The sequence below is a fragment of the Leptopilina heterotoma genome, unplaced genomic scaffold, assembly GCF_015476425.1.
Source record: "Leptopilina heterotoma isolate Lh14 unplaced genomic scaffold, ASM1547642v1 Lhet_52, whole genome shotgun sequence".
NCBI lineage: Eukaryota > Metazoa > Arthropoda > Insecta > Hymenoptera > Figitidae > Leptopilina > Leptopilina heterotoma.
Genome location: NW_025111114.1, coordinates 1,933,448 through 1,960,991, shown reverse-complemented (window position 1 = coordinate 1,960,991; position 27,544 = coordinate 1,933,448). Strand labels below are relative to the sequence as shown.

Genomic DNA, 27,544 nt, shown 5'->3' with positions numbered 1-27,544 from the left:
AGAGACGATGATCTTACATGTATATATTATAAAAAAAATGTATAGGATATATTATATCCAAACTTCTAAATTTTTATCATTTCCCTTTTTTTTCTATAAACATATTCTGGTCTTTGGAAAGACCCAAAATGTGTATATAATCCTATTATTACTCATTATGAAAATGTTCATTTTGAAGAAAATATTATTTCATCGTTTAGTGATCTCTGTTTTTGCCCTATATTTTTCCTTATTTTTGTAGAAGGAATTCTCTCAAATTTTCTTCTTAGTCTTAATTTTCTACAATTTCGCTGCTCCCGTTATGATTTTTTCATAGAGTTCTGGTGTTACCTCAACGTATTCCTTATTACCGTCACGGAAATAAACTTTATCTTGAATCTTGTTGGGATCGAAACCTTCTTTTTGGAGGGTAATTTTCTTTAATTTGAAAGTGCTGGTCATTTCAAGTTCCTTCACGATTCGCAAGAAAATTGGTCTTGCGTAGGAAGGTAGAGCTTTATCTAGACCTTCAGCGAGAGCTTTAAAGTCCAAAAGGCAATCGGGGTCGACAATTGCTGCCATTCCGGCTCGACCTTCAATTCCTGGTACCTAAAAGCAAAAAAAAAAATCGAATTTAAACTTTAAAGTTTATTTTATATTTATTTAATTGAAACAATTAGTTCTTTTAAATTATTTCTTTGTTTCTATATTTTGGAAAATATTGACAAACCTGAACACCATAAACTGTTGTGTCTCGGTGTCCGGCTACGTTGCTGACGACACCTTCAACTTCCGCCGTTGCAACGTTTTCTCCTTTCCATTTAAACGTATCTCCTGTTCTGTCTTTGAAGTAGAAATAGCCTAATTCATCTTGAACCAAGATATCGCCTGAAAAAAATTATATTTTAGATATTATTATTATTTGCAAGGCTCGAACTAGGTCTGTAAATCCCGTAAATGTCTGTAAAAGTCAGTTTTTTTGAAAAAAGGTCCGCAAAGTCTGTAATTTGATTGAAAAAAAAAATAAAAAATAAAAATTAAATTCTTCCCAGAAATTCAATTATTTTCAAAAAATTTTTTAAATTCTCGTCAAAATTTCAATTATATCTTTAGAAATAATTTAATTTTTCTCCAAAATTCAATTATTTTCAAAAATTTTCCTCAATTCAATGATTTTTAATATCCACTATTTTCCAAAAGAATTCAATTATTTAAAAAAAATTTAATAAAATTCTACGCAAACCTTTCATTATTTTAGTAAAATAATAATAATAAATTATTAAATTTTCGTAAAATAATAAAAATTTTACAGGAATTCAATTATTTACAAATATTTTATAAATTTCTACGCAATAATCATTCAATTATTTTTATAAATAATAAAATTTTTTGCAGAATTTTAATTATTTTTAATAAGATTTTAATCGAATTCCTCGAAAAACGTAATTATTCTTAAAAATTTTATTAAAATTCGTCGAAAGAATTCAATTATTTCCATAAATAGCAAAATTCTTCAGATTTACTAAATTCTTTTGAATATTATTTTTAAAAAAAATTCTTTACAAGAATTCAATTATTTTTATAAAGTTCCATAAAATTTTAATTTAATAAATAATAATAATAATAATATTTAATAATAATTTTTTTAAAAATAATTCAATTAAAAATGTTTAAAATTGTTTTTAAATTCTCAAAATTTTAATTATCTTTATAAATAATTAAATTGTTCTCCACAATTCAATTATTTTCAAAAATTTTAATAAAATTCTACGTAAACCTTTAATTGTTTTCATAAAATAATAAAAATTTTACAGGTGTTTAATTATTTACAAATTCTTTACATATTTCTTCGCAATCATTCAATTATTTTCATAAATAATTAAATTTTTTCAGGGATTCAATTATTTTCGTAAATAAATAAATAAAAATTTTTAGGAAATCAATTATTTTCATAAATAATAAAATTTTTTGCAGAATTTTAATTATTTTTAATAAAATTTTAATCGAATTCCTCGAAAAACGTAATTATTCTTAAAAAATTTATTAAAATTCTACTATTCAATTATTTTTCAAAGTAATAAAATTCTTCACAGATATTCAATTATGTTCAACAATTTTTAAAAATTTTCGTCAAAATTTTTAATTATCTTTACAAATAATTGAATTTTTCTCCAAAATTCAATTATTTTAAAAAATTTTAATAAAATCCTTGGCAAAATTTCAATTATTTTTAAAAATTTTCCTCAGTTGAATGATTTTTAATATCTACTATTTTCCAAAAGAATTCAATTATTTAAAAAAAATTTAATAAAATTCTACGCAAACCTTTCATTATTTTCAGAAAATAATAAAAATTTCACAGCAATTCAATTATTTTCGTAAATAATAAAATTCTTTTTAGGAATTCAATTATTTTCATAAATAATAAAACTCATTGCAGAATTTCAATTATTTTTAATACAATTTTAATTGAATTCTTTAAAAAATGTAGTTATTTTTAAAAAATTTATTAAATTTTGTCAAAATAATTCAATTATTTATGAAAATTTGTTGATAAAATTCTTTATAAGAATTCAATTTTAAGAAACATTTAATTATTCAATAAATTGTATTTTTTTGTATTTAAATAATTGAATTCTTGTAGAATTTCCTAATAAAAATTGATTTAAAAATGAATTTCAGTTAAAACTTTAGATTATAATTAAATATTAAAAGCATTAGAGCGTGAATTTTCAGAAATAATTGAATTTTGAAAAGGTTTCAAATTAAAATCTTTGAAAATCTGAATTTTTCATATTTTTAACTAACAATTCTGTGTAGGAATTATTTTTTTTTTGAGAAAGTTTAATTGCGAATTTTTTTTTCTGGAAACTATTTGAAGTTTTTATTTTCTAATATATTTAATTAATTGAAGACATTAAGAATAATTGAAATTTTGTAAAATTTATTTTTAAACAAATGAATTTGAAAATTCTCAAAGCACTTTTTCAAAAATTATTAAAAATAATGCATTTATAGAAGAATTTTAGTTAAAAACACGAAAATTAAATTTTCCAAAATTTAATTTTGGAAAATTTACAAAAGTAATAATATTTTTCGCAAAAATTAAATACCTATTATCAAAAATAGTAAAATTCTTCTTAAGGATTCAATTATTTTCACAAATAATGAAACTCATCACAGAATTTTAATTATTTTTAATACAATTTTAATCAAATTTCTCGAAAAATGTAATTAATTCTTAAAAATTTCATGAAAATTCGTCGAAAGAATTCAATTATTTAAAAATTTGTTGATAAAATTCTTTATGGGAATTGAATTTTAAGAAACATTCAATTGTTCAATAAATTATTTTTTTTTGTATTTAAATAATTGAATTTTAGAAAATTTTCTAATAAAAATTGATTTTTAAATGAATTTCAGTTGAAATTTTAGATAATAATTGAATATTAAAAGCGTGAATTTTTAGAAACAATTGAATTTTGAATTTAAATTTTTTGAAAAAGATTAATTGAATTTTTTTATATTATTTTAAGTTAAAAACACGAAAAAAAATTTAATTTTGGAAAAGTTACAAATTATTGCAGAAATTCAATTATTTTCGAGAGTAATAATATTCTTCGCAAAAATTAAATATTGTTCGAAAATAATAAAATTCTACTTAGGAATTAAATTATATTTGATATTATAATATTGTAATCAAATGGATTTGAAAATTGTCAAAGAACTGTTTCAAAAATTATTAAATATAATCGATTTAAAGAAGAATTTTAGTTAAAGATTCTTGAAAATAATAATTGAATTGATAATGATTTTATCACTCGGTCATCTTTAATTATTACGAAACATGAAGCATGATCACGATATCGATATCTTCATGTTTTATAAAATTATGAAAAATTTAATTTATAGTTTTAAGTAAAATGTTCTCTTATTTGACTCGGACTGGTTATATTTTTGTCTGCAATTTATCCGTAATTTTTCATTTTTGGTCCTTAAACTCCGTATCTTTAAATACTTTCACTAGTTCGAGCCTTGTTATTGTAATTTATTTACAATAATTTTTTAACTTTGGTGTAATTAACGTACCAGTCAAAAACGCTTTATCTCCTTTGACAAAGACGTTTTCGATAATTTTCTTCTTAGACGCTTCTTCATCTAAATAACCGTTGAATTCCCTAGATGCATTGCCCTGCTTAATTAATCCTATAAACATTCCTGGTTCATCTGAAATTTTTTTTTTAATTTTTCATTAATAATTAATTAACCTTTTTCCATTAAAAAATTGATTTACCAAATTTTTTTAGATTGATTCACTAAATTTTTTTAGATTAATTTACATTTTTTTTTATTGATCTACTAAATATGTTTTATATATTTTATTAGCGAAAAATAAATTTTTCAAAAATTTTATATTAAATATATTGAGATTCAGTTGTGTGCAAAAATGGATATTAATTATTTTTCATTGAACGTTAAATTTTTTATTCTCAAAAATAAAATATTTTTACGATATTGCACAATTATTTGCAATGTATTTGAATTATATTTGTGAAATCGATAAATGCGTTTCTTACTGGTTTCCGTTCGAATGCAAAAGCCATTTGAACCACGAATTGGTTCGCAAGTTTCTGGATTTATTTTAATAAGTGCTACTGGATGTAGACTCTTAGGCAAAATACTAGGGACAAATCCAACAGCTCCCACCTGATTATCCACATTTACTGTAAATAAAAACATTTCTTTTTATCTCAAAGAAAAAATAGTCCATTCATAAAGAGAAATTAGAAAAATAGAAAATTACAGGAAAAATTAGTATGTTTATAAGTAAATAATTAAAATTAAATTTATTCTTTTGGGAGTTAAAATTAGAATTTTTTAAATTTCTTTACCGATATTAGCGTTTCCTTCACTTGAACCGTAGACCTCAGTAATTTGTTCAATTTTGAAACGATTTACGAAATCTTGCCAAAGTTGAGGTCTCATTCCATTGCCCACCATTAATCTAACTGGATGAGCAGTATCTTCAGGTCGTGGGGGAGCAGAAAGTAAATATCTGCATATTTCACCAAGGTACTGAGCAAGCTGTAAAAATAGAAATGTTTTATTTTTCCTTAAATCGAGCGCCAATTAACAGAACTATTACTTTTTTCAATTTTCAATTCTATTAATCTACTCTCTAAATTTGAATTAGTAAAAATGTTTACTAATTTAAATTAGTGACTGACTTTTTACTTTTAAATTAGTAAATTTTACTAATTAATTAGTAGAAATGACTATTTATTGGTAAAATTTACTCATTCAAATTTAGAGAGTATATAATTAATTAATCAGTTATGTTTAATATGAAAAATGAATTAATTTATTCTTAACTTTATTTAAAATTAATTTATTATTAATTATTAATACCAACATATTATTAATTATTCATTAGAATAGAATAGAATTTGTTTTTTGTTGAAACAAATTTTGCTTAACATAATTAATTATTAATCATATTTAATGTAATAATTATATATATTAATTAATTGGAGAGAAAGTAGAATTCAATTTAGAAAGAGCTAATTAAATATCGTACCGTGCAATTATATTTAATACAATCGGTCCAATAAGCAGTTACTGAGAATTTTGTTCTTAATACACTTGGTATTCCTTTAACTAATGCACAACCAGTTCCAACCAGTCCTCCTGCCATATGATACAAGGGAATAGAATTGTACATAATATCACTGTCTGATCTTAAACCCAACATATGATATGTAGCCATTGTCACCAACAAATATCTAAAAAAAAAATTATTTTTGAGAATTAAAAATTTAACGTTCAATTGTTTCTTTCAACAATAAATATTTAGATTTTTTTCAGGGAAATCGGGGAAAATAAAATTGGTCAGGAAAATCAGGGAAATTTTCGAAAATAATCGAGAAAATTTAGCCACGGTAATTAATTATATTTTTATAATGGGTTTTAAATTTTTTTTTAATATATAGGAATCAGATTAAAACAAAATCAAATTTTTGTTTCAACCTTGTTTTTTAATTTACAAAAACATTTTAAATAAGTTTGTGTCAACTAACCGGGAAATAGCCGGGAATTTAATTTGACCGGGAAAAACCGGGAATAAGCCAGGAATTTTATGCCGAACCGGGAATTTTTTCACCAAATTAAAAAAAGTTTTATTATTTTAATTTGTTTTTAAAAAATCGCTTTGTATTTTAATTTGTATAGTTATTTATACTGTTCTCTAAATTTGAATTAGTTGAAAATAATTAATTTGATAGTAAAAAAGCAGTCACTGATTCAAATTTAGTTAGTAAATAAATTTTAAAAAAATGATCGAATTAATAGAAATTTTGTGAAATTCAACTGAAAATAATTAAATTTGTTAAAGAATTTCATTAAAAACTTTTTAATAAATCGAATTTTTAAAGTATTTTAATTTAATAATTGATAAATAATTGAATTTTCTAAAGAGTCACATTCTAGTATTCATGTTTCTTAGTGCGAAGATTAATAATTAAAATTTTTATTAGTTAATTTGAAAAAAATACACACTTAAAAGTTTTTAATAAAATTGAAATTTCGCAAAGTTTTTTTGAAAATTTTTAAAACTAAGATTTTTGAAATTTTTTAAATTCTATTGTTTCAAGACCGGAAAAAATTAGGACAAAGCCGGGAAATATCCGGGAATTTTGTTGAACGAAAATAGTAGATACCCTATATAAATTTTTATAATTTGTTTTTAAATGCATTTATTTTGAAATTAATGCGTGCAATAAATAAAGAAAAATTGTTTAGTGAAAAAAAAGTTGTCTTGAAGACTATAGACTTTAGTTGAAAAGTACATATGCGTTTGACTGCTGGACTTTAATCTTATTCCCCTCAAGTTGTGAGGCCTCTCTGACAAGATTACGAATCATTCATTATATTCACTGTACTCCAGTACTCACTTTAGATCACTTAGAAAAGTTACATAATTTAAATACAACAATTTTTTAAAAAATGTTACTTAACGTTTGCTTTTAGAAAATATTTATATTATCATGGATAACTTAGTTTTATCATGAATTAAGGAATAAACTTCGCTCTTAGCCCCCATTTAATAATCCACCTTCCGATAATGTCTGATGAATTTATCACTTATTATTTCTTATGGTTATCTGACAGTTAAGTGAAAATTGGATCAATTGGGACTTGATATTCCAATTAAGATTTTTTATATTGATGATTTCCTTTCAAAAAAAAAAAAAAAAATAGTCAATCTTTTCTGATCTTTAATATCGTACAATTAAAATTCAATTTATCATTTGTCATTTTCAAGCGTTTGTCCCTATCGATAAATTAATGTCCTTGTCACAGATCCTTAATTTTCTCCCTAATTGATATGAAGAGTTGAAATTACCTCCATTACTCAATCGCGGGTAATATATATATATATATATATATATATATATATGTATATATTTTACCTAATATTTTCTCTTTTAAATATTTTTATCGTAAAATGCTTTCCGACATTCATTTAAATCGTTTCCTGTGATTTTTTTAATTACAATCGTAACTTTTTAAATAATTTTTCTTTTTGAATGATTTTAATTTTAAAATTAATGTATTGATGGTCATTGAGTTCTTGCGAAGAATTCAATGAAAATATTTGAAAATAATTCAATTCCTTCGAAGATTTTTATTATTTATGAAAATAATTGAATTCCTTCGAAGATTTTTAATATTTATGAAAATAATTGAATTCTTACGAAGAGTTTTAAGTTCAATTTTTGAAAATCCTAATTAAATTCTTATGAAGAATTTCTTTGAATTTTTTAAATGATTGAGTTTCTTTAATAATTTCAATTGAATTTTTTGAATGCAATTGAATTTTATCAAGAATTTCTTTGAATTTTTTAAAATAATTGAATTTCTTTAATAATTTCAATTGAATTTTTTTAATGTAATTGAATTTTATCAAGAATTTCTTTGAATTTTTTAAAATAATTGAATTTCTTTAATAATTTCAATTGAATTTTTTGAATGTAATTGAATTTTATCAAGAATTTCTTTGAATTTTTTAAAAATAATTGAATTTATTTAATAATTTCAATTGAATTTTTTAAATGTAATTGAATTTTATGAACAATTTCTTTGAATTTTTTTAAAATAATTGAATTTCTTTAATAATTTAAATTGAAAATTTTGAATGTAATTGAATTTTATCAAGAATTTCTTTGAATTTTTTATAATATTCGTAATTAAAAATTTGATTACACAGGTCAACAAAAAAAGACTTACTTTTTTTTTATGAGATAGCGGAATGGTTTCCTATGTATTTTTGGACGCTGAACACGATCCCGAATTCCAAAATTGCCCATCACGTCAGGATTTTGAGAAAAGTGGGGGTAAAGACCCCAAAAACGCTTTTTTGAGGATTTTCAACATTTCTTTTCTCTTTAACCTGACGTGCTAGAGACTTCCACAAGGTCTTAAATTAAAGCTTGTAATGTGCACTACAAGACCAATATCCATAAAATAAAAAAAAATTAAAATTTTTTTCAAAAAATGGGGTTGAAGACACCAAAAATTTGTGTTTTTGGATTGCTTTAATAGACTTCTTGCAATCGCTTGGATTCGCTTGAAAATGGGTACTTGGGGTTTTTGGGGTCGCTGATTACGAATCCAATATTTGTTTGCAAAAATTTAAAACGGCGAAACCAAGATGGCAGATGTAAAAATTAAGAATTGCTTGGATTCGCTTGAAAATTGTTATTTCAGGGTTTTTGGGGTCGCTGATTACGAATCCGCCATTTTTAATTTTTGCAAACTAATATCGGATTCGTAATCAGTGACCCCAAAAACCCCAAGTAACCATTTTCATGCGAATCCAAGCAATTGCAAAAAGTCTATTAAAGCAATCCAAAAACACAAATTTTTGGTGTCTTCAATCCCATTTTTTGAAAAAAAATTTTATTTTTTTTTATTTTATGGATATTGGTCTTTTAGTGCACATTATAAGCTTTAATTTAAGACCTTGTGGAAGTCTCTAGCACGTCAGGTTAAAGAGAAAATAAATGTTAAAATTTCTCAAAAAAGCGTTTTTGGGGTCTTTACCCCCACTTTTCTCAAAATCCTGACGTGATGGGCAATTTTGGAAGTCGGGATCGTGTTCAGCGTCCAAAAATACATAGGAAACCATTCCGCTATCTCATAAAAAAAAAGTAAGTCTTTTTTTGTTGACCTGTGTTATTGAATTTGATTGAAATTATATTTGAAAATAATTGAATTCCTGAGAAGAATTTTATTATTTATAAAAATAATTAAATTCTTGTGAAGAATTTTATCAAAAAGTTTAAAAATAATTGAATTCCTTTGAAGATTTTTATTATTCATGAGAATAATTTAATTCTTGCGAAGAATTTTAACAAATTTTTGAAAATTCTAATTAAATTCTTATGAAGAATTTCTTTGAATTTTTTTTAAATAATGAAGTTTCTTTAATAATTTTAATTGAAAATTTTGAAAGTAATTGAATTTTATCAAGAATTTCTTTCAAGTTTTTATAATAATCATAATAAATAATTTTACACTATCAAATTTTATGAAAATTATTGATAGAAAATTAAATACTTTTAAATAATTTTATTAAAGTTTTTGTAAATAATTAAATTCTTTTGAAAAATTTCTTCAAGTTTTTTGAAAATAATGTACATAGTTTTTTTTTAATAATTTTAAATTAAAAATTTTAAAACTAATGTAGTTTTTTTTGAATAATTTTAAATTGAAAATTTTGAAAATAATTAAATTAAACAACGAATTTTTTTCAACTTTATATAAAATAATCGTGTCTGTTAATAATTATAATTAAAAAGATTATTGAATTTTATTGAACTTGTATTGAAAATAATTGAAATCCTGAGAAGAATTTTATTATTTATAAAAATAATTGAATTTTTGAGAAGAATTTTATTATTTAAAAAATATTTGAATTCTTGAGAAGAATTTTATTAAAATTTTCTAAAATAATAAACAATAAAAATTGATTATGTACTTAATAAGTGAATTTTAAAAAATTTGAATCTGAAATTATTAAAAAATAAAAAATTTTTGTAATTTGTATAATAATAATAAATTGATTATTATGTTTCGCGGGCGTAACACTTTTTAATTGGTAATTTATTTTTCCATTTGTTTTAATATTTATTTAAAAAAATTTTTAAAAATGTAAAAAAAACCACCGTCAGAAATTTAACTAAAATTAATTTTTAATTCAGTTTTTATTAGAAATTTCTACATCTACAAGAATGTAATTATTTAAAATAAAAAAAAAAATTATTGAATAATTGAATGTTTCTTAAAATTGAATTCTCATAAAGTATTTTACCAACAAATTTTTAAATTTAATTAAATTCTATGACGAGTTATCATAAAATTTTTCCGTTCAAATGAACGAAATTTATTTATTTTTTCTTTAAATTTGAATTCCATTGGAATATTATGTTATTTATTTAATAAATAATAATTTATAAAGATTTAATAATTTTGTTTTTGTAATAATAATAATTTTGTAATTTTGTTTTTGCCTCTAATAATAGTTTGTGATTTTTTATTTTAATTTTAATGAATTCAAAACACTGTCAAAAAATTTCGTTCGTTTGAACCTTTAGCATGTTTGTAAATCATTTGTTTTATACCTAATTGTTATTCGTGAAGTAAAAGTGGACGGAAATTTGGACATTACGGAATTTTTCTACTTTTTCAAAATTCCCTCAATACTTTCGTTTATGGAAAATAAAAAATAATAATATAACATAAATTTAAAGAGAAAATACTAAAACTCCTTTTAATGATTTTTTCAAAGTCACAAGAACTTTAAAAAGCTCGTAAAATTCGACAAATTATATGAGATGTTGAGGACAATATTTAAAAAAAAAGAAAGAAAATACTAAAAAGAAAAAAGTAAGGAACAAATCAATATGAACTAAAGTCGTTTAAAAAGCATAATATGAGTCTTAATTTTGTTGTTAAATTACCGGCGACCATTGATCGAGGTCCTTGTTTCGCCTATTCTTTAGGCGTGTCAAAGTTGACCTACATATAACGCTCAATAATCATGAATAAGGAATAAGACCAAGTAACACAGATAGAGACAAGTTGTGCCAATGACAACTTAGGCTTGATCGTTATGTATATTTCCTTAAAATTGTCATGTCTTGCGATGTTTAATTTTTGAAATAATTAATTTTAGCATTTAGCGACTCAATTTATTTCCCATCAGTGGAATTTCAATTAAATATAATATTGATTGGATACCTTGAATTTGGTATTAGGGCTGCCTTAGGTAATCCGGTGGTGCCACTCGTGTAAATATAGAGTAATTTGTCCCTATAACCGGGTTCTCGATCGACAATTGGCTGTCCTGTACTGGCCTCTGATAATTGTTGATCCAAATTTTTAGCACCATTTGTACTGACATTTTCACCACAGCCTTGTTTGAATTTTTCCAAATCCGATACTGTTTCCCAAATTTCATCAATTGCTGAAATCAAAATTGAATTTTGTTTTCCATTTTCCAGATATTTTTTTTTTTTGGACTTAAACTTGAATTGTAGCTTCCTCTTTTTTGATCTCATCAAAAATTTTTTTTATTTTATTTCAGTAATTACCGAATGTTAGTTCTTTGGAGAAAATGATGCCTTTTACTTTTGCCACTTTTAAACAATGAACTAGTGAATTTAGCCGCAAGTTGGTATTGATTAAGGCTGTGACAACACCAATTTTTCCCAAGCCCAACCATGTGGCGATAAATTCTGGCTTATTTGGCATCATCAACGCCACTGCATCTCCTTTTGAGTAGCCAGCTTTTTGGAAAACTGACGCTATTTGGTTGCTGTATTTGTCTATCTGAAAAGAGTATCGAAATTTTATTTTTAAAATTATGATTTTGAATATTTTTATTTTATCGATTACTTGAACTATTTGCTTTTCATTTTCCTCTTTTTATAAAATTATTGGTTTCATTCAGTGGAATAAAAATAGAAAAATAGGCGATAAAGATTTACGAGCTTTATTTTTTTTAAATAAACAAAAGGTAATTTTCGTAAAATCGATAATTGGTTCAAATACTCCTATACAAGCATTACTTAAGATTTATCGATAGATTATTATTTTTTTATTGTAAATTGAAATCAATTTACTTTTGATGAAAGTTGCACTTTAGAATTATTTCTTGATTATTTTTATTTATCACTATGTAATTATTAAATTTATCATTCAATTATCATCAAATTATCGTCAAATTATCATTAAAAATGTTAAGTCATGTGAAGTTGACAAAAAAGCAGAAGTATTATGTATGAGATAAAATTAAATTTAGTGTCAATTTTGTCATATTTTGCCCTTTGATCTTTAAAAAAATCAATTTAGCAGTTTGTGTCACCGTCTGACTGATAATATTTTTATATACTTCATAAATTGTCTGAACATTTCAATGAAAAAATAAGAAACGGTTTTTTTTTCAAACGAAAGTTCTCAGTGAAACTAACTGGTAAAAATTCATTAAATTCATTAAATTAATTAAAAAAAGAATTTATAAGAATGTTAGAATTTACTTACATCGGCATTAGTCCAAATGCGACCTTCGAAAATAAAGCAGGGCTTATTTGGATAAAGTCGAGTTCTTTCCCTAAAAATTTTCATCACCGTGCTATCATTACGGACAAATCGTCTGGTTTCCAGATCGGCATTAACATAACGATACAGAAATCTGTAATTTAAAGAAATTAGGTTTTACTAGATTTTATAATCAAGGAAAAGTTTAATTTCAAATTAAAAAAATAAAATCGATTATCTAATTTACAGAGGGAGAATTTGTTATACTTGATATGTTAGGTTTGTTATTCTCTAGACTAGCTTCTAGATACAATAATCTTGACAATTATTAGGTTAAAAAGAATTTTATTACTAAAATCAGCATCTGTTTGGCAACAATTGAGGCTCCGGATCTTAAAAGAGCACTTGCACTATTTAAAATCAATGCTGAAAGTGACCTTTTAAGATCTGTATTATAAATATTATATACAAAAATCTAGACATAGAAAACATAATTTTATTACTAAAATTAGCATCTGTTTGTCAACAATTAATAGAAAATGTATATTCTAATTATAAATTTTGTCATCGATTGTAAGAGAAAATTTGTTCTAGAAATGGTGAATGAGTTTGGTAGTCTGTAATGTATTGACAAAGGTGTAATTAGTAAATTTTTGATGTAGCATACTTTATGTGGGGTCATCAAAAGGAAATTACAGTTCAAATTTGTTTTTAATGGTACTTTTTAGTTTTATTCCAATACTTATTGCATAATTCTGTTCATAATAAGCTGTGTGCTTTTATCAAACATTATCGTAATATATTATGAGGGCTACGATCGTTGTCCTTGTGAAGAGCGCTGCTTTAATTTTTAAACGTGGTAAAATTTTTGCTTTATCAGCTGATGCGCTTTTATATTGAATCAAATTGTATCATATACGCAGAATAGATCAGAATAGATGTAAATAGTTATGTACGTAATACTACTTAACTAAATAACCCTTATTAATTGAATAAACCATTTGCAAGTCTAAAATGTAGAGCAAAATTTGTATTCTTATCATATTTTCTTTGCATTTTTATTTACAATCGTGACGCTCGCAGAAGAGAGGTATTTAAGAACCAAAAAAATGTTAGATTGTCTTTATAATTTTTTGAATGAAAATACACTTAATATAAACAACTGATGCTTAAGTCTGCATTAGAACTTTAGTAATAATTAATAAAAACTTGGTTTCAAATTAAACAGAGAAATTGTTAGTTGAGATAAAAGTAGCATAGACATAATCTTTAAATGATTTGCTTCTAAGGTACGATTCTTTGGCAGGGGGTCACAATTATTTTTTTTAATGCAGTTGTCCTTATATCACATCACAAAAAGGGACAGGAGAGTAAACCCAGTGTGCACGTACTGGAACAATTCTGGAACCGTTCTAGAACTGTTCTTTATTTCCATTAATTGTTCTAGAACAGTTCTAGAACGTGCACACTGGGAAGCAACTTGTGGCACTTTGCAGAAAGATTACACTAATATATAATATTTAAGTTCGTAACAAGAGAAAAAGAGGTCAAGAATAGTTTAGAATCTTGTGACGTAATATGCGAATGCACCTATTTACTTTAATTACCATTATGATAAATAATGTTATAATTTTAAATAAAAACATAATGTTGAATAAATAATTTTTGTTTCATTGCAGTTCGAATTGACGAAATAAGGACGATGGACCGAAAGGAGTTAGTACAGCAAGATGACCAAAAGGAAGAGCGATAGTCATTACGAGCAGAAAGAAGAGCGATAAATATTACTCAGTAGGTGGACCCAGCTTATGTATACCTAGTGATGGGACGAGTAATATTTATCTGAAGAAGACGAGTGGAGAGAAGAACAGCGGATATTACTCTTTAGGTGGACCCAACTGATGTAATCCCAGTGATGGGAAGAGTAATATTAGCAAGAAGATTGCAAGAAAGAAGAGCGATAGATATTACTCAGTAGGTGGACCCAGCTGATGTTTACCCAGTGATGGGACGAGTAATATTTATCTGAAGAAGACGAGTGTAAAGAAGAGTGATAGATATTACTCTGTAGGTGGACCCAACTGATTTACCTTCAGTGATGGGAAGAGTAATATTTATCTGAAGAAGACGACTGGAAAGAAGAGCAGCAAATATTACTCTGTAGGTGGACCCAACTGATGTTATCCCAGTGATGGGAAGAGTAATATTTATATTATGTGAAGTGAAGTGTGTAAAATAGTGTTATAGCTCGCGTAATAAAACTTCTCGATAACCGCGTCGCGATCGATCGAATAATTACCGCGAAGCGAAAAAAAAGTATTTTTTAAACCGTATTTGCAAATCGTAAAATTGTTTAGTTTTCATTTCATAGTGTTGTGAATAATTAATTTCGGAGTGTTGTGAATAATTGCTACAACCTTTAGGATGAAGATCATGTGTTCAACAGAGGATATAAAGGTAAAGTTTGAATTTATTTTTTTGACAAAATCTATAGCCTCTCCTCCGACCTTAACAGCGGACAGTAAAATTTACATTCATTTTCCTAATATTATATGTTTATATAAATTTAATTATATTCTGGAGATAAAATATAAAAAAGTAAATCAAAATTAAATTTTTTTGAAGAAAATTTTTTATTTGATAGTAGTAAATCATTTTTTTAACCAATTATAGTGGATTTTTTAATAAATTTTAATTTAATAATTTTAATGAATTCAATAACTAATTGAATTTATTTTAATTGAATCTTGAATATATTATTAAATTTATATAATTAATATAATATAGAAGAGTAGGTCCTTCTGAAATTAGAGTATACCTAACTTAACTTTTCATTTTGTTGAAATAAATTTTTAACTAGTCGAAAAAAAATTTTATTTTGTGACATAAAAAACATTATTTAAAACAAATCAATCAGTAGGCCCGAAAATAAATATACTTTCATTTTACTTTTAAGAAATAGGATTTTTTTTCGAAACGTGGCAGTACTTAGAAACTCTTTAAAATTCATCTCTAATTCAGACAAAATTTGTTTCTTGAAAAACGACGTTGGTTCTTGATATTTTTTATAGGAAGTTTTGTGTCGATTATTAAATTATAGGGTTTTTTTTGTTATTAAAGAAGGGGTTTTGTTTTTTTAAAAAGTGTTTTTTACCGAAACACGGCAGTAGGGGAAAGGTGTACGAGATGATCCCCTGGGGCAAGATGATCCTTTTGAATTTTGGAGATCCTATTAGCGTAACCTTTTAGACAAATACGATAATACGTTGTCAATGACATACCTATGAATCAGTCAAACTGTCATGACAACACGCGTCATTAAAAAAATTCTATTGTAAAAAATAAAAATTTCATACTTTTGATCTAAGAAAAGCTTAACTTTGTACTTAGATAACTTTTGTTGTAGCAGCTGAAATTCCATTTTTCTTGTACTCACAGCTTCAGTATATCTTCAATTAAGTGTTCTGATTGATATTATGGAATAACAGAGCTCGTAGGTTAAGTTACGAACAAATTACAAAATAGTGACATTTGGGGCAAGATGATCCCTCAATGGGTGTACAAGATGATCCCCCCTGATTCCCATGTATTTCGTCTCACCTCAAACTGAATTTTCTAGTATTAATAAAAAATTCAATTTTTCTCGTTTTTTATATGTTTTTATTATCAAAACTAACTTATTTAAAACAAAAAGTTGAAACCTACATCTATTTTATTAATTTTCTTGTTGTAGACAATGCCTCGTAATTATAAAATAGAAAAATGAATCTTGGTGAGTGTTTAAAGGTATTTATAACCTAAATAAAGCATATTTAATATTAATATACGTTATTTCTTCAATTTAGTCTCCTTTTCCAATAATTGGGGTAAGATAAACCTACGGATCATCTTGCCCATACCGTGGGGATCATCTTGGACACCCCGGTATCCAAGATGATCCTTTTGTAAGGTTTTAGAAAAATTAAATTTACTTGTTAAATATTAATTAACTGCATACATTTCTAATCAGAAAAGTTAGATAGATTAATTATCTACAAGTTCGTACAAAACAAACTCAAAAATGTTGATTTTTCTATGAATAATGTTCATTCTCCCTTAGGGGGATCATCTCGTACACCTTTCCCCTACTTAGAAACTATTCAGAATTCATCTCTGATTCAGGAAACAATTTGTTCCTTAAAAATCGATGATGGTCTTGATATTTTTTTACAGGAATTTTGATGTCGATTATCAAATAGGGTTTTTTGCTTTTAAAGAAATTCATCTCTGGTTTAGATAAAATTTGTTTCTTATATAAAAACCGATGCTGGTTTTGACATTTTTTTTTTTAGGAATTTTTGTGTCGATTTCCAAATTTAGATTTTTTTTATTAATGAAGGGCCCTTGTTTAAAAATAGAGACTTTGTCTGAAACGCAGCAGTACTTACAGGTACTTAGGAACTCTTTAAAATTCATCTCTAATTCAGACAAAATTTATTTCTTGAAAAACGATGTTGGTATCTTGATATTTTTTTTATAAGAATTTTTGTGTCGATTATCAAATTAGGGTTATTTTTGTTATTAAGGAAGGTATTTTGTTTTTTGCTTCCTCATAGAGGAAGGATTGTATTAGCAAAATTTTTGATTGTGATTTTTTGACATATTTACAAACTTTTTTTCATTATACCTAATCTTTTAGTACTTTATGCATGAATGGGCATTGCCCGTATAAATGTTATAAATAAATATAAAAAAAATTTTATGTAATTTTATCTCAGAAGTCCAAAAAACGGATTTTAAAAAATTGTCCCCATGTGTGTGTGTGTGTGTGTGTACTAACATTACATTTGCCTCAATATCTCAGAACGAGAAAGAGCTAAAGGCTTCAATTTTTTTTTAATTTGTAGGTCTCCCCGGGGGACATAAAATGAGAGTATTTTCAGCCCGATTCATAAAGTTTAACTATATTTTTTTTGCATTTTTCTTTTTGTAAAAAAACGTTTTTTGGCCATAACTTAAAAAAAATGTTAGGACACCTATAAATATTTTTCTTTAGTTTTGTAGAGTTTTTTCAGACGCATCTTTTGAGCCTTCATTGAACATTTTTCGTCTATATTAGCCGGAGATATTAAAGTTTTAAAAATCCAAATTTTTCGAAAATAACACTTTTTTGAAAATTTTGTTGAAAAATATAAAAGTAACTTTAAAAGTATCATTAACAACTTGTAGAGCATTAAAAAACGTTTCGATTGACATATTTTTTAACCTCATTTGGTCAGAAATTATCAAATTATTGGCATTTGAAAAATCAAAAATTGTGGAAAATATAATTTTTTCAACATTCTTGTTTATTAACTTATGTGTAATTATTAAACTATTATAACCATCTTATAGAATATATAAAAACATATTTGTTGGGCCAAGATTTAATAATTTTTAACTCTTTCATAAAAATTAATTCTTATATTTCAATTATTATTATTTCTATGAGGAAGCAAAGTGTTCATGAAATGAACACCAAAATTATAAAAATGTACAACTTGGCAGCGGTTTTTAAAAAGTGTTTTTTTCCGTAACGCGGCAGTACTTAGAAACTCTTTAGAATTCATCTCTGATTCGGATAAAATTTGTTTCTTTAAAAACGATTCTGGTCTTGACGAATTTTTGTGTCGATTTTCAAATTTTGGTTTTTTGTTATTATTAGAGAAGGGCTTTGTTTAAAAAAAATTGTTAAACCAAGGTTACAAATTTCTATAGCACCTTTTTTATAATCTAAATAATTTAAATTTTATTCTTTTTACTTTGCTTTTTGTCTTTTTTTGTTTTTTAAATTTTTTTTTAAATTTTTGTGGTACTAAAAATTTAAATTAATTTGTTTCAGACGCAAGACTGGATTGGATAGCATTCGCATGTTTCATCACTGGTGAGTGAGATATTTTCTTCAAAAGCGTGAGTTATTTGGTTTATGTATATTATACAAGGCAAAAAAAACTGCGCAGGAGAAAAAAAATCTCCTGATATTCATAAAGTTTATTCTTCGTTTAAGTTGCTGACAATTTCGAAGTTTCAAAATATAATAGGTGTTTTTAATTATATAAATAACGTTTTATTAAAAATTTATGGAGAAAATAATCAATATAATAATAAATTTTTATTAAATATTAATAGATTATAATAACTATAGTAAATGTGATTTTTAAACAAAGAAAAATTAAAGAATAAATTTTAAATTATAAAAAGTAGAAAAATAGTGTTAAAAAATTTAAATAAAAACAAAAAAGATTGTTTTGAACTTTGAACAAAAATTTTCTTATCCATTTTATCATTACATATGCCCTTTTCGTAATAGTTCAGCAACTGTTTTTAGTTTTTTGTTCATAATGTTCAATTTATTATCTATTTGTGTTACAATGTTGCCAGTAAGTAATTTAAAAACGTTATCAAAAAATTTCACTCCTGGTAAACATAATGTTTGTATAGAATATTATAAATAATTGTGCTAAACAAGAAATATATTAAATTGTTGAAAATACGTAAATTTAATTTATTATTATTATTATTATTATTATTAATTATTAAAATACATTGTGTACATTTTGATTTATTTTCTAAAGTGTTTTTAATTTAAGAATTTCGTTTCTTTTGACTCGACACTTTTCTACTTAGTTGAGCTTTCTGAAGTATAACGTAAAATATTGTCTGACCAAAACATTTTACTTCTACTTGTGAAATGATTTTCGGATAAAAGGTTTTCAAAAATTAATCGTTTGATGAACTATTATGAATCTGTGGTATATGAATGAGAATAAATTAAATAAATAAGTTATCAAAAGAATAAAAATAAAAAATTTGCTAATTGGAAAAATAAATTGATTAATTAAAAATTATTTATTAGTTATTTATGACTAATTGAACATATTAGAAAGTTAAATAATCAATTTTTGTCAGTTTACCTGTTTTATTGAATCAAACGAATCTTTTATTCAACGTGAACTTTACTTTGCTTTTTTTCTTTTATAAACTTATAATTTAAAAGGTCTATATTAAAAAGTGTAAAGACTTTTTTTTTACACTTAATATCGAAAACCTTGAAAATAATTATCGGTGGTATGAAAATTAATATTTTAATTAATTATTCAAAGTGTCATAAAAATAGTTTTTTGTTTATTAGAAAATTTATTTATATATGTAAATTATGAATTGGTAATTGATAATTAAATATGGCAAAAGAAATTAAAACATTTTTTTTTATTTGAGAAAAAAATTTTTTTTATATCTTTAACTTTTACAACGATTTGAAACGTGTATGACTTTGAAGAACGTAAAAGTTTATGTTAAACGAAAGATATTTTATTAATAAATTCACTAATTTGGTAAAAGAAAAATTATTCTAGGACTTGAACTTTTTTTTGTACATAAAGGTAATCGTTTGGAGTAAAAAATAACTTTTAAAAATTTGATTACGCAATTATTTGTAAAAACAGTTTTTTTTTAAATTGAATATTTTTGAAAATTCGGTGCGAAATAAAGAATTATTTATTAATATTATAAAATATGATAATAAAAAAATTAAATTAATTAATAATATAATAAATTAATAATATACTGTTTATTTTGATATATAATTTATTTTTAAATAATTCATCATTGAAAATATTTATTTATTCGAAAAACAAAAAAAATTAATTTATTGCATTTGAATATATTCGAGTCGCATTAGTAAATGATTAAAAAACAATTTCGTTTAACATAAACGTTGCGCACTTCAACGTCCTGAAACATGTGCTGCTTTTATATGAGGGTTAATTTTCAAAGTGAGTCACTTAACTTTCGATCTTATTTAACATTGTCTGTAGGAATCGTGTACATATTTTGCAGTAATAAAAATCAATAATTCGTGTCCTATTATTGGTGTCAGATTAAGATTTTTCATTTATAGAAAGGAAATTAGAATTTTGATTAAAAAAAATTTATGTGGGAAAAAATTACGTTGTTGTTTTGTACTTACTTAATATCTCTCGGTAGAGTTCTGATGATGATGTAGATTTTTCGATGAAATTTGTAGATTAGTGGAATTACTGCGGCTGCTAATATAAACTGTGCAATCCTAGCAAAGGATCCAATTCTTGAACTGACGCCGGCCGCCATTAGGCCGACAATAGTCAGCACGAGTAATAAGAATCTGACGTCCATAATATTCAGGCAACCCTCTCTGTAACACGACACGGGGAAAAGGGGTTGTCAGACCTGTGTAATACTCTAGCAGCGCCCTCGACACAATCTAAACTAAATTCATAACTCAATTACGTCATAAACGCCACTGACAGAATTTTTTTTTTTTTTTCTTAAAATATATATGCAAATATGCAATGTTTAAAAAAATATACAATATTTTATCTGCAATTCGGAATATTTTTGTGTTGACAATTTTTTTCAACTATTTATTTACAACTGTGAAGTTTACAATATTTGTAAAATTACAAATATTGTAAATTAATTTTAATAACAATTTAGAGAGAAAAATAATTTTCAATTTAATTTAAAAATACAATATTTTATTTATATTCACAACTTTGAAGTTTACAATATTTGTAAAATTACAAATATTGTAAATTAATTTTAATAACAATTTAGAGAGAAAAATAATTTTCTATTTAATTTAAAAATACAATATTTTATTTATATTCACAACTTTGAAGTTTACAATATTTGTAAAATTACAAATATTGTAAATTAATTTTAATAACAATTTAGAGAGAAAAATAATTTTCTATTTAAGGGCATTTGAACCTTGATGACGTTTCAGTTTGTGCAAAGCATGTGTGACGTCATCAAGTTTCAAATGCCCTTAATTTAAAAAAAAAAACAATATTTTATCTGCAATTCAGAATATTTTGGTATTGACAATTTTTTTTTTCAACTATTTATTCACAACTGTGAAGTTTACAATATTTATAATTAAAAACAATTTAGATAGAAAAATATCTTTCTATTTAAATTTTAGTCTCTAAAAATTGTTTACAATGTTTCTTGATCGACAAGTTTTCTATATCAATCGTTGATGATAAACGTTGTGAACTTTACCCACAATTTTTTCAAAGAAAAATTATTTAGCGTTTAAATACAACTAAAATAATAATAAAATTTACATAAATGTAAATTAATATTAAATAGTAATTAAATAAATAATTTTCTAATGGAAAATTCTAATGGAAAGATTAAAAATAGAAAAGTAGGAAAATAAAGAAATATTAATAAAAAATAATAATTTTTAAATAAATATAAATAGATATTAAGTAATAAAATATTTGTAAATTTTTAAACGGAAATTTTAAAAAAATAACTAAAAAAATAGAAAAATAAATAAAATAAATTTTGTCTTCGTTGACAACAAAGTAAATAATAGATAGCACTTGATAATAATACCTAATGTAATTAAATATTAAATAGTAATAAAATATTAAATTTTTAAACGGAAATTCTAAAACAATAATTAAAAGAAATAAAAAAATAATTTTTTTTTAAAACGAAGTAAATAATAGTAATTGATAATGTAAATAAATATTAAATAGTAATAAAATAGTTACAATTTTTTGAACGGAAATTCTAATAAAATAATTAAAAAAGTAGAAAAATAAATTTCGACCCGTTTGGAAACAAAATAAATAATAGTAAAAATAATATTTAAATAAATGTAAATAAATATTAAGTAGTAATAAAATATTTAGAAGTTTTCTCAACTGACATTCTAATAAAAAAAAAGATTAAAAATTAAATTAAAACTAATAAAAAGTAGAAAAGTAAATTTTGCCCCAGTTGAAAACAAAATAAAAAAAAATTTTATATCAAAGTTAAAGATTTCTAATCAGTAGTAAATTTTTTTCTAATTATCTATTTTTTTCCTTAAAAAAATTTGCATTACTTTGCAGATTAAAATTTTTCTATGCAGGAATATTGTATATTTTTTTATAAATAGTATAATAATTATATGCATATTATACTATACAATGTCTATAGATTTTTTTCTACAAAGAATATTATTCTTTGAGTAGTTTTAAAAATAATTGTCGTGTAAACGAATATTTTCAATAAACATTGTTATCAATTCAAACTTTCAAAGAATTTTTAAAAGAAATGTTTTATAATATTAAAAATTAAGATTCTATAATTTTTTTTAAATTATTCATTGACGAATTTAAGATAATAGCGTTTAATTTTTTCAATTTAAAAAGAAGAAGGTAATTTTTATGTTAAAATCTTCAAAATATTTTATATTTATTTTTTCTCTCATAGTTTTGTATAGTTTAGAAATTTTCCTTTTTTCGATTTTTATTTTTCTATCTTTGTGGGTTAGGTAAAGAATCATTTAAAGCCTTTGATAAAATATGTTAATTTTCCTTAAAGATCCTTTTCCTCTTGAAAATTTTCCTTATCAGTTAATTGCAATACTTTGAAGATAAAATTATCGCTTTTTATATTGTATCATTAGGAATTAATGAAATTAATAAAACTTGTTAATTAACTTATAAATTAAATAATAATGAAACTAATAATTAAATGAATAAATATATAAAAAATATAGAATATTTATTGAGTATTTTAAATTTAAATAATATTTATTACGCATTAAATAAATAAATAAATAAATATTAGAGAAATTGATTAAACAATATTAAAGTTAGTTAAATATTAATGAGATTAATAATTACAATAAATATAAAAATCTAGAATATTTCTATTAAAATGCAAAATCTATAAATATAGAATATCGGTGAAGTTCACGTTTATAATCGACAATTAATGGAAAAAAATTATTTTCCACGTGGGAAGCAATATAATTTTTCTTCGTAAAATAATTGATAAATATTTATAAATATTTATAAAAATTTATAAAAATTTATAAAAAAATAATTTTTAATCAAAAATTTATAAAATATTGATTTGAAAAATATTTTTTTTTCTAATTTGTTGATGTAGAAATAATTAATATTAATTTACCAATGTTATGTAGAAATAATTAACAATGGAATTAAACGGTTTTTGTAAACAAAAGCGTTTAAAAACTTTTTTCAAAGTTTTAGTAGAGAGTTAAATTAAATGACAGTTAAATATATTTAAATAACTATTAGAAAAATGAGAATGAAAAAAGTTTATATAAATATTAAAAATCGCAAAAAGGAAAATTAGAAAAATTGAGTCGAATTATAAGAATAAATTAAACTTAATTAGACTGATTGAAACAATGTTCAATTGAAGATTTCGTTTACGTTTTATTTTAAATTGCAGAGAATTTATAAAAATATTTCTAATTGAAAATTAACTTTAGTTTTAAGTGGCAGAGGATTTATAAAAATATTTTATTTAAAACACTTGTGGCTTAAAGTGGTATTATAAAATTATATTTCCCCCCCCCCTATTGATTAATGCAGTAAGTGTTATTTAATGAAAAGGCCCTATAAATAGTGATGCCATTGTACCCTCAATTGATTTGCAACCAACAACAAAAGGGCGTATCGTCTGATTTTTGAAGATAAAAATATAAAAAATTTGGAGTAAAAAATAAAATTTTTTGTTAACCTGACCATTAAATATTAACAATGACAATTGACCTTTACTTTGTATATCGTTAATAGTTTTTCGAGTGCCGGCTGACGGGGTATATACCATACCGGTAAACGTCATGGACTCTAACCATTATTGATCGTTTCATGCGACGAAAATTTTAGCATTTTTTTTAAAGTATTATCCTTAAATTGTTCTTTTTTAAGCTTTTCAAATTTCCGTAAATTTTTATTCTTCTGTCAAGAAATCGAATTTTCTAATTAACGTACCTTTATGTTTATGAGGAAAATAAGTTTTTTGAATTGTTTTTCAAAAATGGAAAAAAATTTCACGATGAAAAAATGTTCTCTTTAGAATTATTTGTTACTAAAAATGAATTTAGAAAAAAATATTTAATTAACACGTTTATTAACACGATTAATAATATTAGGTGAAATTTTTTTTTGGGGGGTGAAAAATTTCACTTGAGCTTGCGAACTTGCACTGTGCACGAGAGAGTTAACACTGTCTTCTGCTGTCTTCCTGTTTGAGTTGTTTAAATGGAGTAGTGAGACGCGATTCGTTTTAGTCCCCTCTTTTTCCTCGACGTTATAAGTCATTGTATACTTCCGCTGATTTTGAGTGTATGAACGAAAAGAATTAATCGAGTTCCGTTTATCAATCACCTCCCTCCAGCAATTAATCACTGAACGATAATTCTCCTAGTTAAACAAAATATTATTTATTAAAAAAAAATAATTGCCATGGGAATGTATAGAAAAATTTATTTACGCAACATTTTCTTTTTCGAAATGTATAACAATGTTTGGATATTTTATTAAAATTTAATTGATTGTGTTATTTAAAAGATAATGAATAAATAAATAAATTAAATAATAAAAAAACAATTAAAAAAATATGATAAAAATAATTAATTAATTAGCGTGATTTATTAAATTAACAAAGTTAACTTAAATTCACAATATTGATTTAAAAAAAGGTAAATTTAACAATAAATATATAAAATTCATATAAAAATTATTTTACAAAAAAATTTGTGACTAATTTATGACTTAAAATAAAAAATTTATAATTAATCGAATAAATATTAAAATTAATTTGTAATATAAATATTCGTATTGTAGTGAATTAATTAATTTCTTATTTACATGCATAAATTTTTTATTCGTTGTACAATTAAATTATAATCGATAATTTTTTGATATAGTAACAAGAATAAATTAGAATAAATATTTAATTTTGTTGCAGCGCAATTAAACAAAGTAAAGATTTTTCCTTAGTGTAATATAAAACGTAGATAAAACTTCCGAATGCTTTGTAGCTAAACTGTCTGTATATATAGATTACATTCCGTTATTTGATTTAGTCTCAGGACTTCTAAGTTCATTGTACCTTTTAGTCTGCGAAAAAGTTCCTAAAATTCCAGTCACTGAGAAAAAATGTCTTTCTTTCAAATAACCAATTACTTGTTTGTTAACAAATAAATATTTACTTGATTAAATAAAATTTTAAATAAAAATAAAAATTAGAAGTAAATATTTATTTGATAGAAAACAACTAATCGGTTATTTGGATCAAATAAATTTTTTCCAGTGCAAAGGTGGTTTTATTGTACTTAATTTTTTTTAGATTTCTTATAAATTAGGATGTTTCTAAAATTCTGAACGTTGAAATTAAATTTTTATTACAATAATTTTGCGTTACTATCAAAAAAATTAATTTTTAATATTCTAAATATAAAATTTAAGTTTTTAATTTACATTGCAATCAGTAATTTACGAAATTATTTGTGATAAAAGATATTTCAAAATTTTTTGATCGTTAAATTATAATGTAAAGTGTTAAATTATAAATTTAAAAAGTATTTTTCAATTTTTAAATTCAATTTATAACTTTTTTTCTTTGTGATTGATTTTTTAATTGTCGAATCTCGACTTAATAATAATTTTAATCATTTAATTGCAAGAATAATGTTTTAATAATAATATTTTCTAATAAAAATAATATTTACAATGAACAAAATGTTCTTAATATTATAATATTTTAACACAACGAACAAAAAACTATAAATACATATACAGAAATTATTTAAAGAACTTTATAAGTTCAAATTGTTAATAAAACTATTAATAAAACTAAAATTTATCAAATTAGAAATTTATAAATAAAAGTAAAACTTTTAATAAAAAAAACAATAAGTAAAAAATTCTTTTTGTTTATTTTATTTTCATGCTTCTTTATTAACATAAATAAAAAATTTCTTTTGTTTATTTTGTTTTCATGCTTCTTTATCAACATAAATAAAAAATTTCTTTTGTTTATTTTGTTTTCATGCTTCTTTATTATCTATATAAATAAAAAATCCGTTTGTTTACATTTTTTCATGCCTCTTTATGTCAATATTTTTTCTAATATTTTAAAAAATAAATTTACTTACTCATTTATTTTCCCCTGGATATAATTTTTTAACAATATATATTTTTAAATTAATTTCTACAACTCGTTAAGAAAATATATTTGGAAATTATCGACAGTAAAATAAAATAAAGTTTTATTGAATTTGGAAGTTTTTGAATTTTGAAAATCCATTTAAAATGTAGTACTTCAATAAAATATAATAATAATAAAAATAATAAAAATAATAAAATACAATAAAATATAAAAGAAGAAATAAAATATCAATATTAGGAAAATAAGAGAAAATGATAGTTAATAATTAAATAGCCGTTAATTAATTAAGTTTTTAAAATCACATAACCATGAAAACGCACACACTGTATGATAAACGAAACAAAGAACTGGCGATGCTGCGCTTATAATCGCAATAGGTTGCACATGATTTTTTTTTGTATTTGTTATCTTGTACACACAAGTATGTGTTTTTGTATTTTTTTTTCTTTTTTTAAAAACACTAATTAACTATTTCGACTAACGAAATGAGATTTGTTATATAAATTCACGTATATATTCTTTAGTCGAGAAGAGAGTTGGTTAAATTTAAAAATAGATCTCTCATGAGACGCGAGTTTTAATCTGCACTTTGCATGTGCATAGCGTTTAATGAAAAGAGACAGAAAATTCAACAACTAAGTACGAAAGTTTGAACTTTAATATTAAAACCTCACTCTATTTGTCTCTTGTTTCTTCGCACGCATTTAGAGTAAGACACAATTCACTGATCAACTAAACTTTTAAAAGAGAAATTATTCCGGTTTTATGATGAATTGAAATTTTTTAATCTGGCATTTTTTTCATTAGTCGGATGACTATTCGATTAATTTCAAAAATTTTAATTCAGCTCGACTTTATACAAAATAAAAAAAAAATACAACAAAAATAATAATTAAAAAATAAATAAACCGAAAAATAATAATTAAAGAAACAATAACATGAGGCGAATAATAAATTTAATGCAATATTAAAA

General features: G+C 23.3%; 1 protein-coding gene across 2 annotated transcripts; it reads right to left on the bottom strand.

Annotated features, from left to right (window-relative positions):
- Window positions 1–222: 222 nt before the first annotated feature.
- LOC122507866 (long-chain fatty acid transport protein 4-like) lies at window positions 223–26,896 on the bottom strand. 2 transcript variants are annotated; one of them, XM_043620824.1, is made up of 12 exons: window positions 26,879–26,896; window positions 26,558–26,571; window positions 20,567–20,770; window positions 12,583–12,733; window positions 11,634–11,871; window positions 11,281–11,506; window positions 5,558–5,762; window positions 4,872–5,064; window positions 4,557–4,703; window positions 4,069–4,206; window positions 710–867; window positions 223–588 (listed from the first exon to the last, which is right to left on the bottom strand). In XM_043620824.1, the coding sequence occupies exons 1-12, from the start codon at window positions 26,879–26,881 to the stop codon at window positions 280–282; spliced, it is 1,986 nt and encodes a 661-aa protein (XP_043476759.1). In that variant the 5' UTR covers window positions 26,882–26,896; the 3' UTR covers window positions 223–279. The 2 variants fall into 2 exon arrangements, with proteins under 2 accessions (XP_043476759.1, XP_043476760.1); XM_043620825.1 differs by lacking the exon at window positions 26,879–26,896 and adding an exon at window positions 24,390–24,821 and having other exon boundaries at window positions 26,558–26,616.
- Window positions 26,897–27,544: the final 648 nt, after the last annotated feature.

What these genes read in the sequence shown, in the direction of transcription:
- LOC122507866 (XM_043620824.1), bottom strand. An exon ending in TGAAGGAAACGCTAATATCG is followed by an intron (nt 4,704 to 4,871) that starts GTAAAGAAATTT and finishes TTTTATTTACAG; the next exon opens with TAAATGTGGATAATCAGGTG. An exon ending in AGATAAAGCGTTTTTGACTG is followed by an intron (nt 868 to 4,068) that starts GTACGTTAATTA and finishes AATTTTTTTCAG; the next exon opens with GCGATATCTTGGTTCAAGAT.